Here is a 14,069-nt window from a genome sequence, read left to right on the forward strand (position 1 = left end):
ATGATAACCCTTTCTAAATAGCAAAGCCAGACAATTCTTGCAAATACACCATGCAGCCATTAGTATGTGGACACAATTGACTCCATACTTTTCTGTAGTTATGAACTGGCTCAGTTTTGTCGACGGTTTGGATTAAACCAAATCAAGTGTTATCCTTAAAAGATCGCTTCATAATAACATTCATACGGCTGCATTGAAAGAGGTTTTAGAGCAGTGATTCTCAACTGGTGGGTCGCGGACCCGTTTTTAATGGGTCGCGGGCGTTTGCCTGAGGAAATAAAAATTAGAATTGACAGCTGGCTGTTTTGCTTTTTCATTAAACTTGTTTTTGTGTTGGCACACGTATTCTGTCTCCATACTATCTCAGGTTCAAACTGCACTATATTTTCATTAAACAAATTTGAGAAGTTGAGAATGTTCCTCGATTTGGGTCGTGGCTTGTCATTAAGGGGTGATGGTGGGTCCCGGAGCCAGACCAGTTGAGAACCACTGTTTTAGAGGAAAGAGGAGTAAACATTCCTCCTATTTGAACAGGTCATTAAGCAAAATTTCAGAGGTTTTATTTTCATGTTAGACATTCTCTCCTGTTCAGAAATCAAGCTACATATGATAGTTCATGTGAATACAATATATTGCTGTGCAAATAGACATTGCAAGAGTAAACTACATAAATGAGATGAATAGCAATTAGAACATTTTTGTATTTTTTTACCTTCTATGATGCATCTCAATAATCTTTGTTAAAGAAATCACACAGTACATTTTAAATTCAACTTTATCAAGAAAGTCCAAGGCTTTATACTCAGAGAAATGTCAGAACCGGGCGGGAGGCAGGACTCAGACGCAAAGCAGGTGTAGGGTGACAGTTTATTCATACAGAGTGCTAACAGATCCAAAAATAAGGTCACTCCAAAAGGAGGAAAACAAAGCTACTTATCTAAACCTAACTGAGACCTGATGCTGGAACAAACAGAGTTACAAAGAAAAATTACTCGAACGAGGTAAAACTGTGGTCACGAGACTAGAGAAACTATGGCTCTTGGACACTGGCTGGTATGACGACGTAGGATGACACACAGGCACAAGACGAAGGGAGACGCAGACTATATGAACACATGGGGGAAGAGGGAACAGGTGGACACAATCAGGAATCAGGGAAGACAATCAGACTGGTGACACATCAGGAAGGGCAATGAACCTGAAACGAGAGGAGAATTCATTTCCAAAATAAAACAGGAAGTCACGAAAACAAACGTGGAGACAGGACAAAAACCCAACTTGACATGGAGGTGTGATAAGAAAATGTAGATAAAGTCACAGTTTGTAAAGTTAATTTATGATTAAAGCAGTCATTCATTACAAAGCCATGTGGACATTCTGCAGTCTTTCACTTAGCAGACACACGACCCAAATTAAAGAAAAGTGCAGTGACTGAATAAAAGGTAATAATCAGAAAACCAACACTTTCCAGAAGTACTGTACAGGAGTTACCAAATAAATGTGCCACACCTCATCGCCTGTGAAGGCAACACAATTAGTTATCGTATCTCCAGATATTAATAGTTTAAGCATTTCCCTCCGAGCCGTCGGCCCATCGGTCTCCACCTGCACTACTTGAGAAAATGCTGGTTCATAGTGGGGCAGAAACACAATCACATGGTTGTTTCATGTGGCCGACGTGCAGAAGTAAAGGACTTCCATGTGCAAAAGGCAAATAAAATCATCTTAACTAAAAATATGTGCAGGAATAAAGCCAATAATTATTGGAGGGTGAAATCTCTACAATACAGGACAATTCCTTTTCAAAAGGTTTAATTTTTTGAAGCATCGATTTCAATCAGAAAGTGGAAATGATCAAAATACAGTAGAAATGTTACTGGTCCTGCGACGGTAGCCGGTGTGAGCCGACTTGAAATAGTTCCCAGCAACGAGTTGCCCTGCAATCTCAACACTGCATGGGTTACCTTCAAATTCAAATAATGTATATAGACAATTGAATGTACAGAGTCACAGAGTAACGTAAGTGCTATTATCATAATAGAGAAATCAAATGCCAACAACACTCAAGCAACAGTTCTTTTCTTCATAGTCCACCATGAGAGTTGAGTGTCAGTTGAATATTTACTCACTTGAGTCTCAGCATCGGCTTAATGTAAAGGCAACATTTAAAAATGAATAATATCCAGTTATAAAGTATGAACTCATAAAAACATAATTAATAACAAAAGAATTTACCATAATTTGTCTTATTCACCACTATGCAATTAAGTGAATAGATGTGTAATAATACCAAAGCCGGTGGCTTCACATGCAGTACAAATTGTGTGAGTGTGAGTTCTTATAGCTGAGATGTGGTGGCCAAGTGGAACATCTCATGCAAGGAGCTACAGAAATTGTTGAATAATGACGCAGCATCGGTCTCACGGCAAGATTTCCACGCTGAGATGGAGACTACAATCCTGGAGGGAAGAAGACAAAGTGGATATGAGTGCAGATCCTGAAGCTGCAATAACTTGTATTGAAGTTACCCTTCTCTCCCTCTCTCTCTTCTGCCAAAGAGCATGTAAAATGTTGTGATCACAATTAATCCATATGTTTGGCTGATTACACATGTCGTACAATAGATTAATTTACAGGCTATGTATGAATTAAACCAATTGAGCTGGGCAGACGGGTTCTATTACAGTGAGCTTCTGTGTGAGTGTACGTGCACAATGTTTACAGTATATTGATCACAGAGGGAATAAAGAGCAGGCAGGGAAAAAAACAAGTTTTGAAATGCTTTAATTCAGAGTCGATGTGTTATCTGATTGAGCTGATGGAGATGCAGCAATAAACTTGGGCAAATAAAATAAAAGACTAGCCATTCAAATCGGATGGATATAGCTCTTTAAAATGTGGCATCTACGCTCATAGGTTCAATGCAGCGCCGTAGTAAAAGAAAAGCACCTCGTGTGTGATTTTGTGTGGTTTATATATATTTTTTAAATGTAACTAGTTAGTATGAATTAACAAGAAAACTCACATTCCAACATAAAACTGAAGTCTTAACACCGTAACACATGGACCATGACCATTGAAGCCAAGGATCTTCAGAAGAAGAAACAGGATTATGGAAACATGCTTTAGTCTTGTCTGCTCACCTGTCATCTCTAATACGATAGAAGAAGCCATAGCCGCGGTGCACCATGGGAGCCCCGGCCCCCAGAACTGTAGTGTAGCCCGCCAGACTGGACGACAGCACAAAGTTACCACCACCACCACTGCAGACAAATACACAACTCAGTTACAGGCAGACAGAAAAATTCACGATCGAATCCAGTGCCTTGAGTCTGGTTACGTTTCTGGATTGTAGTTATTTTTATCGGACGGATCACTTATTAGAACCTAAAATGCTCAAGTATTTTTACAACTTTATTGTGAAATCCCAAATTCATGAAACAACAATAAACCGTAAAATGAATGATAAAAGAGCTCAACGGATATCGGGATGATCAATTCAATTTAATTCAGTTCAATAGATATTCAGGAATAGAGCTTATTAATTTAACATCAGCATCAGACCAGCACTCAGCATCAGTCAAACAATAGTATTCACAAGTAAAATGATTTCCATACTAAATCAACAAGGTATTTCAGCAAAAGACCAAAATGTCTTACCGTAATATTAAAAAAAAAGACATGCTTTAATTGCAAGTGTATTATTTTAAAACGTTCTACTAAAAGCATGTTTGATACCCACACGGACCCAACGATACAACCAGCACTCCGGTGTGGACACCCTGTGCCAAAAAGCAGACAGACTTTACAGACGGTACCTTTTTGCATAGAGGGGGTCCAGGAAGAGTTCTGGAGTGGGTTGTCCCTCCTCTTTGGCAATCAGATACAGCCCGAGAAGATGCCTGTCAAAACCTGCCAACGATGTCACAAAATGATGTGGACTTACAATCCAGTAAAACAGGAGCCTGAGCATCTTTTGCTTCTGCACTGACAGTATTTAATGCACTGTACCGTTTGGAGAGGGATTTAAATCAGAAACTTAGCATTTGAGGGAACCATTTAAAAACAAGACACGTTTAGAACGTAGCATTACATTTAACAATATTTATTTCATTATTTATGATATTATAAATCGTGCATTAGTTAAAAACATGTTTACCTTCTAACATTCTAACAACACTTTTTTAAACTACATTTTTGGCAAAAAAAATGTATTTGTTTTTGAACAGTTGATGCCAAGAATGCCAAAAATGCCAAGATGTGATTGCTGCAATCCATATACTAGCTTCAAAATCAATCTCCTGTCTTCAACATAGTTTTAGGGAGTGTTCTGGTTTCATGAAATGTGCTTACAGAGGATTGCTCGAACTCTTAAATGCTCAGCGTACATGTTTGCAAAGTGAACCAACCTTTTCCTTCCTGGGCTTCAGCCATCAGTTTGTTGTGTTTAATGAAGGCCAGCCTCATGGCTTTCCTCCTTGCATCAACCTGGAAGAATATTCATTGTAATATGTTAAAAAAAGAAATCACCTCCATACGCTGTGTGGGATTCTGCTACAGATTTTCAGACACGCACTGACTCACTCACTCACGTCACATGTGTTGTCCATCATGGCTTTGCACCAGTTCACAGCCTCCTGGGTGCAGGGTCGCATCGTCTCTGTCCTGCCGTGGTAGAACTTGCGAGTCATTGCGGTCTCATAGCAACTTCCAGGCCTGTGGGGGGCCAGAAGAGACAGTTGGGGCTTTTCACCTGAGGCTTCAAAAATCAGTAAGTGCGTGGCCCAAACTGAAACCAGCACGTACCTTTTGTGCATTTTCTGGTAGGCCAACTGCATAGCGAGTTGAACAAAGGTGTCTGGATGCAACTTCTTTTGTTTGATGGCTGCTTTTCCAAATGCTGTGAAGGCGTAACACACAATCTGCATGTCCTGTGCCTATAAAGCCAGCGGCAGAGTAGAAACCCACACAGTTGTGACTATAGACAAGTTATTCTGCATCAGCCGTTTTTTGTTACTGTACTTGGTGTGTTGAAAAGTGTCTCACCGACTCATAGTATTGCCGTTTAGCGTGGCGAATGTCGCTATGGACCTTTTCATCGACCGTGAACACCATCTCTTCGGGGCGGGGAACGGGTCTCACTGTGTCTGAGCCCTACAAAGCATAGTCATCATGGTGTGAAAAGTGACAGATTCACTATTTACATGTATGTAGAGAATAAATGTTAGTTTACCCTCCATTTGCCTTCTGTGTCCTTAATTTTCTGGTCCAGATGCCAACACATAGAAATCAGTACGATGCCATCATATGGTGCGTGCTGCAAAACAATCTTGTATTATTTCCAACTAGCATTAAGAATTATTTGATTTTGGGCAACAACCTTCTTGATCATAAAAACGTGGCATATGGGCTTGATTTAACAGTGTGGCGAAACCTCTTTAGCCCGGCGCGCGCAAACACACACTAACTCACATCACAGGTGGATCCAAACGTGCCGTCTGCAAAGGAGAGTGCATTGTATGATTTGTCACCCCAGCGGATGGCGGGATTTCCAGTGAGGGCTTCTGTGGTCAACTGTGATCAGAAGTCACACAATAACACGTGTAACTCTGTAACATTGTTAAAATTCTTTAGTTTTTAAACCCTGTGCAGTGCTTACACTTGTGTAGTTGTCTGGAGTGGAGTACGGAGTGGTTTCATCCAGGGACACAACGAACAGGCTGCTCTGGATGGTCTCCAGGATTGTGCCATTGTGTTGTGGGTCAATGCTTATTAGATGCTCCCTTGCCTGCAGAGACAGTAAATGGTGACAGAGCTGATCTTGAAGTATGATTTTGTATTATTAGAATTTCATTCCCAAATGTAATCCATGAGATTCAGAGCACAAGTCTCCCAATTTACCAGCGCCCAACGAGTCCTCTCTTCTGAAGTGAGAGCAGCCACTCCATCTCCCTCTGGCTCTCCCTCACAGCACTGTTTCACATAGATGAGCTGCCTACGAAGGTCAACACACACACACACACAAAAGGAAGTGAGGCCACATTGTACGCTGGGATCAAGCTCACAATTACAGGGTTTCTGCAGGATTTCAGAGTGTCATATATCATTTAAAAGAAACAGAAATGTGTATTACTAAATACAATTTTTTTTATTATTTCCCAGCGCCATATAACATACATTTTTTTATATCACTACCTCAGTAGTTCCGGAGGAGTGAGAATTTGTCCATCACAGACTGCGTCAAATGTGAAGATCCTTCCACGACAGATGACTATCAAATGGGAGGGGCATGGACCTTCACGCTCTGCGGCACAGCATAAAATATACATTGTACACAACGGTGACTTGTAAGCCGAGAACGTGAGCGCACGCATAGGATGACGGGTCTGAAAGTAAGAGATAAGAATCAATCGATTGTTCTACCGGTCTTGAAGTAGTTACGAATGGTGTCCTTCTTTACTCCAGGAACTTTGCAGGTGTTGAACAACATTCTGAACTGGTCCATATCTAATACAGTGTTGCCAGATTTTTGGGGAGGGAGTCTTTCCCTAAAATACACGAGGGAAAGACAAAAAAACACATTAGATATATAACTAACTTCAAGTCAAGGAAAGAGCAACTTTTACTTAACACACCACTTAAACAGTGCAAAATGTGTCTTACGTGCGGATCAGGTCCCAGTACTGTAGTGTGTGCCAGGTGCTGATACTGGCCCTCTGCAGTTGAGTTCCCTCTTCCGGGGGCCAGCAGTGCTCCAGGTAGGGCGCCGGGCCGCAAAAGTTCACATTCAGCTGAGAGGGGACGCGGACCTCAAGATACGCAGCATCCAACCACGACTCTTCCAGCTGAAGAATAAAAAGAAAAATTCTCACAGAAGTAAAACATCCATGACTGAGGATCATCATCTGTAACTCCAAAACAAGGCACTCAGCACTCCATTACACACCCAGTTCTTCTTTGTCTCGGCTCTTTGCAGTAGTTTGTGGTGCAGCTCTTTGCCAACTCCCTCTTGAAATGTCCGAACTATGTCCACTGTAGCCTTAAACTCGTCCTCACGTGCAAAGGGTCGAACTGATGGAAAACATGTCAGTACAGAATTAGTCAGTTTAGAGCCTGCAGGTCATTGTGAAGTTTCAGCCTCTTGTGAAAGTGGTTGATTTAATTCTGCTGGCATTAAAAGGTTGAAAATGCTCACGTATACAACCAAAATGAAACATACTAAACATACAAGGCCGAAATAAAACTTGTGTGTACTATTACAATGTTTAGGTAGCAGTGACCTATTGAAATTCATTAGGGGCATTTTATTGTTTGAACAATGGTGCAAAGGAACTTTGTTCGAGCTCAATGATAACGGCTTTGCTCCGCTCAAGGGTCAAACTACAGAATAACACTTATTAACCATATTTCATCTTGCACAGGGCTCATTGCAGAGGTGGAATATTACCTAAATAGTGGTTTACAGCTTTTGTTTTCCCAAATGTTTGAAGTTTGAAAACCTTAAGTTCTTAAACAGAACTGTTCAAAGTTGCTATCCTACCTGCATTTAGGTACTTTGAGAGGCTCATCTCTAGTGACGGGACAGGCAAGGACGGCATGCTGCTTTGGTACTGAAAGGTCCGCTCCGCTAGGGACTCTGACGGATGATTATCCATTTCTTCTTTCTGGAAGGAATTAAGACAAAATGCAAAAAAATAAACATGTGTGCCAATATTTTCCTAAATCAAATGTTTGAGATTTCATATACAGGGAGTTCAAAACCAAAAAGCAGTAATTCTAGTTTATGTGGAACTATTTACTTTGCAAAGTAAAACTTATGTTTCTTTGAAAACATCTGTAATGATTACTGTGAGATGTACAAGTAAACAATCACTGTGACAACAGTCTGGTTATCAATTTGGATCGACAATTACGGTAATTTATCCAAAGCTCATGTAGGCAATCGTCTATTGGATAAATAGGCAATTTTTGCGTTTTAACAACTTAAAACAAGTTTTTCCAGTAAACAGGGCAAAGTTAGGATCAGTGTAAGCGCGAGGTGGAGAACATTACTCTCTGTTACTGTCAACAACAATGTCGGACGTGCAACAATACGTTAAATTGTACAAATACAATGTATGTATGTAAAAATGCACAAACGATGCACGACAATACTAACCTAAAAAATGATTGTGTTCACTTGATGTCCCCGCGTCCAGACACAAGTGAAGTTATGCGTGCTGCTGTCTGCAGACCGTTTACCTTTGACCCACTGAATCTGCGTTGACTCACAACACCGGCTGAGCACGGAAGATCCTACTGCGCATGCGCCAACCCCCCTTTTTTTTACCCAGAATGAGGCGATGACACCAGAAAAAAAATCCACACTGTGTATTTCTAATTATTGGATGCAGATATACTGGTCAATGACATGATAACCCTTTCTAAACAGCAAAGCCAGACAATTCTTGCAAATACACCATGCAGCCATTAGTATGTGGACACAATTGACTCCATACTTTTCTGTAGTTATGAACAGGGTCAGTTTTGTCGACGGTTTGGATTAAACCCAATCAAGCGTAATCCTTAAAGGATTGCTTCAAAAGTTGTGAAAGACAACTTTGAAAGAGGTTTTGCTTGGAGTAAACATTCCTCCTATTTGTACAGGTCATTAAGTAATCCCTTTCTACTGCTACTGTGTTCTAAGCAAAAATACTTTATTAGGGACCATAAGCCAAAAGCTAATGTGGTCTAATATTCTCCCAATAATCCTCCAAAAAATCAGACCTTCATTCAGGCTGTAATGATCCTTGTTAGTTTAAAATCTTACAAAGATGTGATTTAGAAAATGTGGTTTGTGTTGCTGTTGAACTGTATTATGTTATAAATAACCACAAAACCAAAGAAAATGTCAGAGGTTTTATTTTCATGTTAGACAGAACTCAGTCTCTCCTGTTCAGTAATCAAGCTACATATCATAGTTCATGTGTGTACAATATATTGCTGTGCAAAACTGCAAATAGAGATTGCAGGAATAAACTACATAAATGAGATGAATAGCAATTAGAAAGATTTTTTTTCTCCTAGGATGTATCTCAATTATTCAATTAACAATCTCTGTTAAAATTAAATTAAATTTTAATCTTAAATGTATTTTTTTATCCATTGAAATTGTAGCCTCAGAAGGATACTTGTAGAGATAAGGACATTTCTTAAGTTATTAAGTTAGTAGACATTTAGTCATTTTTCCATTAATTTTGCCTCTTCCATTTAGCACAAGTCTTACATGCCATATTTGCTGACGACTTCCTTTGCAAGTGTAACGTAGGCTGACTCTGCATCGTCCTTGGACATTCCTGAAAGAGAAAAAGGGTTGAAAAAGTAAAATAACTTTGTTTATTTTTCCTAAGCTGACACTTTAAAATCCACATGATACACTTGATACCCTTTCTTGAGTTCCAGGCATCCCACTTGGCTTTTCCTTTCAAATCCATCATTCCTGGTCGATCTATAATTGTGATGGCACACAGAGAGACCAGAAAGCACATGTTCAGAAGCCAGGGAACACTGCGTGGCTTTTACCTTTTCTTGCTGGAAGTCATACCGGTGTTAACCTCTCCAACTATTGCTTGTTTATAAAGCCCATACAGGTCCAGCAACTCCTGATCCGTGGGCCTCGTCTTCACCTTCTTCACATCCTCTGCCATCTTCTCAAACTCTGCCTACGGATAGTAGACATTTTGACATTAAATAATTCCCTGTACTTTAGAGCTCAGCTTGCACAAGGTCAGCATGTCTGTATATTATTGTATTCTGCTCTTTCCCAAGCCTGACAAATGAAACAGTTTAAGATTTGTAGTTCAGCAGAAGTCTGCAGAAATCACAGAATACGAGAATTTGAATATGTGCATATTAATCAGTTATACACGACAGTCAATAGGAAATCTGAGCATAGTATTCTAGTCATGCTGCAGAGCTTGGGAGACCTATTGTTGCACAACTGAGATAAACAATGGTCTTTTATTCAGGACTCCAGTGCTTTGGTGCCTACTTGAATAATCTACTTCACAAAAGATCTAGGGCATAGCAGTACTGACATTTATAAACCATTGGATACCCTTTGCACAATCAGTAAAACATGGCCTCAAATGTGTAGTGTAGGGATTTAGATGTCCCTGAAATTGTTTTTTGCACCCTGCAAAGTTCAACCATTAAGTATTAGTCGAATATCTTTTTATCTCCTCAAATAAAATACGTTTTTTTCTTTATTCGTGTAGCCTAATAATAATATCTGCTTGTGTGGCTCATTTTAAAGCGCTCTGCTTGCATTACGTTCGTCTGACTGTAGTTGCAGCACCAGAGGGCGGAGGGGCATTGAGCAAGAATAAGATAAATATTTTCGACTCGCTATTGTTAAATCAATTCACCCCATACAGTCAAAGATGGATGGCACTACATTCAGTATACATTCAGTATTATGTGAATACTCTTACTCGTTATAGCAGTGCTACAGTGCTACTTCGGTAGGCCTATATTGCCACTGAAATGAATAGAAAGGCAGTAAATATTTTTACCCGATTAGACATTTTCGCAGATGCAACAGCGTAGTTCGGGTGAAAGTATTCCTCCTCCCGTCGGCTATTCTGCAGGCCTCTTCTCTGCAATTCAATCTGCAGAGGAGAGGCCTGCAGAGGAGGGAGCGCAGAGCTGCCGAGAATCTGATTGGCCGCTCGGATCTTCACACACACACACACACACACACACACACACACACAAGAGAGAGAGAGAGAGAGAGGGAGAGAGGGAGAGAGAGAGAGAGAGAGATTAAATTAGTGATAGTGCATTTAAGCGAAACGTTAAAACAAAGGGTGTTTATAGTATGTAGTAATATGATGCGCGATTTTGTTATGTTGTTTTGTTCACCCCCCTCCACTTGGAGGTCGTTGGGGAATACAGAAAACACAATTTTCAAAGGTCATACAAATTGTTTTTATTCGAAACGGACAAAACAATCCACATTAATAATTATGAAAATGAATACTTAAACGATGTATTTATGAAATCATTGTTTCTGCTTTCGTCGAATTCGTCGTCACTGTCGTTAACGCCCTGAATGCAGCTTTGTTGACGTTGTTTTTAAATAAAGTTTTTTCAATTCAAACAAAATGGCAGCGCCCACTAACCCACCCGTGTTGTTTGCCCAATAATGTCAACGGAGCTATTGAATTCCTTTTCGGCGCATTAGAAATCAGGTAAAGGAACTAAATACCACCTCTTTGCTCAGTGTGTTGTTGACTTTTAGGATGTTGATGTGTTCACAGCAGTCAACCGTTTTCTTTACCCACTTTCTTTACCCACCAAACCTTCGTCTTTTTCTTACTGCAGTCATTCAACTGGAGATAAAGCACGCTAAAACCTACTATTACACTCGCAACAATGGCACAATATTATATAGGTTGTAAAATGTAATTGCGTCTATTTTATTGATAATCATTATTTGTATTGCCGAGCCTAAGCGTCGTTATTTTGGCTCGAGTGATATTGATGGAAGACATTTTGTATAATAATCCACTTCGCTCAATAAACTGAAGTGGAAGTTTTCCACTTCAACTGTTTGTATTCCTGCCTCCAGATGTGTCTATACTACTTTTAACGTGTTTATTTCAAAAACGTTTTTAATAGATTCTACAGGCGTTTCTTGTGTTCATTTCAGAGGAAGTATGGCAGCCACAGGAAAGCCGGTTAAAAAGGAAATCAAAAAGCATATTCCAGTCAAGACCTCCTTTACTTCACCTTTCACTTCAAAATGGGGCCCACTTCCACAAGAAGACATGCATTTCATCCTGAAAACTCTAAAGGACAAGCTGATTTCCGCTGGTCTTGAAAAAAAAGAGGTAAAAGTGTTTCGCCCGTGGAGAAAAAAGAAAGACTTTAAACCTGCTGCCACGGCAGAGCTTGTGACCCAGGATGGACAGGGACAGGATTCTCCCAAAAACGGCTGGACAGATGTGGCAGCACGGAAACAATTGGCCATTGGCATCAACGAGGTCACCAAAGCCCTGGAGAGGAACGAGCTCAAGCTGTTGCTCGTGTGCAAGTCTGTCAAGCCGCCACACATGACGGATCATCTGATAGCGCTGAGCGCGACGAGAGGTGTGCCGGCCTGCCAAGTGCCTCGCCTGAGCCAGAGCGCGTCCGAGCCGCTGGGCCTGAGGAGTGTCCTCGCCCTGGGGTTCAGACGGTGTGCCTCCAAGGAAGAGGAGGTATTCAGTGACGCTGTTGAGGCCATTTCACCCAGAGTGCCTTCATTAAATGTTGCATGGCTGCAAGAGACGGCGGCACCCAGAGAGACACCTGAAGAGCACGTTGACGTGGAAGAGGAGGAGGAGGAGCACGAGTTTGAAGAGAAGAAGGGCCGGAAAAGGAAACTTGACTGTGATTCTGGGGAAGTCACCCCATCTGCATCCTCCTGCACTCTGCAACCTCTCAAAGTGAAAAGAATTGTTGCTAACCCGGCAAAGAACAGAAAAAAGTTGAAGGCCAAGTCTGTCAAGTGAATCAGAGACTCCGTCTAGATATTATCAGGACTATTGCTTTGTTTTCACTTGATTTTGATACCTAGAATCCCCCCCCGACTTGAGATCCACTGCAGTAACTCATTCACATAAAATCTCAAATTTGGGGCAGATATTGATCGATTGTGATCAAAATTTGCGACAAACTGAAACATGCTTAATTGGTCCATCATCCATCATGGTCCATTCATTCATTACAGTGCTCACCATGTGAATATTGAACACTTTTTTTGATACCAAACAAACAACCAATTTGGTATATTAATAGACAATCAACATTGTTAAATGTAAGTCTGCAACTATGTGTCAGCTACTTCTTTTCTTTTATTGAATGGAAACCCATCTTAAAAGCGAGTAGTGCTGTTTTCATACTGAAATGGACACCAGTGGCAGCAAGGCGGGAGGGGAAAATAAATGGTTTGGAATGTAGTAGTTTTCACGAATCGGAACTTGGCCATTAATTGAAATCAATTAAATTTATGTTTTTGAATTAGAGATACTAAACCGTGTGACTGCATGCGTCTTTCAGGCTTTTTTGTTGGTAAAATAAAACCTTTAAGAACCAGACAAATAAAAAATGTTTATTTCAGTTACCATAGCTGAAACTAATTCACACAATGGAAAATGCTCATTTTGTGTTTCCATTGTCCCTGTCATGTTAAAAAGAAGTGCACTGCTCTTGGACATTTTTTAAAGTGAGTTTATTCAAACAAATATCCATGCTGGTGTAGCTGACGTGTGTTGGGGTCCTGTCAAAATGATGCTGGTACAAGTTCTTCTGCCTTTTCACAGCTTGCAATGGATTTGAATAAAAATATTGTTCATTTAGAGAAAGCTGTATGTAGTTTCAAAAGTACACCTTCCCCTCACGCCAAAATCGTAATAAAAAAAAATCTTTTAAATAAGGCAGGTACTTTGGGTTCTCACTCAAGGGTGTAGCTAGTAACATCAATGCTAAAAATGATCACAGTAGCAAAACTGACATGCTAGAAGTTCATTCAAACAGCTACAGGCAACACATCAGTGACACATCCATGAGGCACACCATTGACTCAATAACCCAGTTTCATTGTTAAATTAACACCGGTAACATTGGTCTTTGATAATGTAGCTCATTTACCCTTTCCATGGTACAAAAAATATCTTTGAGCCCTAAAGCAATGACTACATGGGTCACCCTTTTTCTCTTATATAAAGGGATAAGAGGGAAATAACATCACTCACAGAAAATGTACAACAAAAACCGGCAGCAGCCTCTTGAGTTACGCAGAGCCACATGAAAAGGAGCATCAGACACAAAGTAACAGACTTGGAGCGAGACAATTCAAAAGCATTTTAACCTTTTGAGTACAACAGCAGCACGGAATGATCGAAGTTTTTCATCTTCAATCTTCATCTTACCGATATTAAAACTACGCCAGAAATCGGTTATTTTACTGGACAATTTGGGGAAATACTGGAAAGAAGATGACCTATGTCTTTACAAATGTTGCAAAGTACAACTAAAATATAACT

General features: G+C 40.3%; 3 protein-coding genes across 3 annotated transcripts; 1 reads left to right on the forward strand and 2 right to left on the reverse strand.

The window, feature by feature from the left end:
• Positions 1 to 853: 853 nt before the first annotated feature.
• LOC120810341 (peroxisomal carnitine O-octanoyltransferase) lies at positions 854 to 8,299 on the reverse strand. The gene is made up of 17 exons (XM_040164813.2): positions 8,159 to 8,299; positions 7,541 to 7,664; positions 6,947 to 7,071; positions 6,664 to 6,845; positions 6,424 to 6,548; positions 6,196 to 6,304; positions 5,902 to 5,995; positions 5,660 to 5,788; positions 5,473 to 5,574; positions 5,234 to 5,317; positions 5,047 to 5,154; positions 4,807 to 4,937; positions 4,593 to 4,716; positions 4,410 to 4,488; positions 3,819 to 3,912; positions 3,144 to 3,263; positions 854 to 2,459 (listed from the first exon to the last, which is right to left on the reverse strand). Exons 2-17 carry the CDS (start codon positions 7,653 to 7,655, stop codon positions 2,339 to 2,341), a joined length of 1,842 nt encoding a protein of 613 aa, XP_040020747.2. The 5' UTR covers positions 7,656 to 7,664; positions 8,159 to 8,299; the 3' UTR covers positions 854 to 2,338.
• Positions 8,300 to 8,883: 584 nt separating this feature from the next.
• acbd7 (acyl-CoA binding domain containing 7) lies at positions 8,884 to 10,747 on the reverse strand. The gene is made up of 4 exons (XM_040164826.2): positions 10,554 to 10,747; positions 9,584 to 9,701; positions 9,425 to 9,487; positions 8,884 to 9,335 (listed from the first exon to the last, which is right to left on the reverse strand). Exons 1-4 carry the CDS (start codon positions 10,563 to 10,565, stop codon positions 9,262 to 9,264), a joined length of 267 nt encoding a protein of 88 aa, XP_040020760.1. The 5' UTR covers positions 10,566 to 10,747; the 3' UTR covers positions 8,884 to 9,261.
• A 952-nt stretch (positions 10,748 to 11,699) lies between these two features.
• On the forward strand, positions 11,700 to 13,383 carry rpp38 (ribonuclease P/MRP 38 subunit). Its single transcript, XM_078095068.1, has one exon. The coding sequence runs from the start codon at positions 11,700 to 11,702 to the stop codon at positions 12,534 to 12,536; it is 837 nt and encodes a 278-aa protein (XP_077951194.1). The 3' UTR covers positions 12,537 to 13,383.
• Positions 13,384 to 14,069: the final 686 nt, after the last annotated feature.

This window comes from Gasterosteus aculeatus, chromosome 20 (assembly GCF_964276395.1).
Source record: "Gasterosteus aculeatus chromosome 20, fGasAcu3.hap1.1, whole genome shotgun sequence".
Classification (NCBI taxonomy): domain Eukaryota; kingdom Metazoa; phylum Chordata; class Actinopteri; order Perciformes; family Gasterosteidae; genus Gasterosteus; species Gasterosteus aculeatus.

Bases quoted from the DNA above. Each gene is read 5' to 3' on its own strand.
- LOC120810341 (XM_040164813.2), bottom strand. From the start codon at position 7,655: ATGGATAATCATCCGTCAGAGTCCCTAGCGGAGCGGACCTTTCAGTAC. The intron at 5,575-5,659 runs GTAAGCACTGCA...TTCTGATCACAG, and splicing joins CTCCAGACAACTACACAAGT to TTGACCACAGAAGCCCTCAC. The intron at 4,938-5,046 runs GTGAGACACTTT...CTGGCTTTATAG, and splicing joins AACGGCAATACTATGAGTCG to GCACAGGACATGCAGATTGT.
- acbd7 (XM_040164826.2), bottom strand. The intron at 9,488-9,583 runs GTATGACTTCCA...TCACAATTATAG, and splicing joins AGTTGGAGAGGTTAACACCG to ATCGACCAGGAATGATGGAT. The intron at 9,336-9,424 runs GTATCAAGTGTA...TTTCTCTTTCAG, and splicing joins TGCCTGGAACTCAAGAAAGG to GAATGTCCAAGGACGATGCA.
- rpp38 (XM_078095068.1), top strand. From the start codon at position 11,700: ATGGCAGCCACAGGAAAGCCGGTTAAAAAGGAAATCAAAAAGCATATT.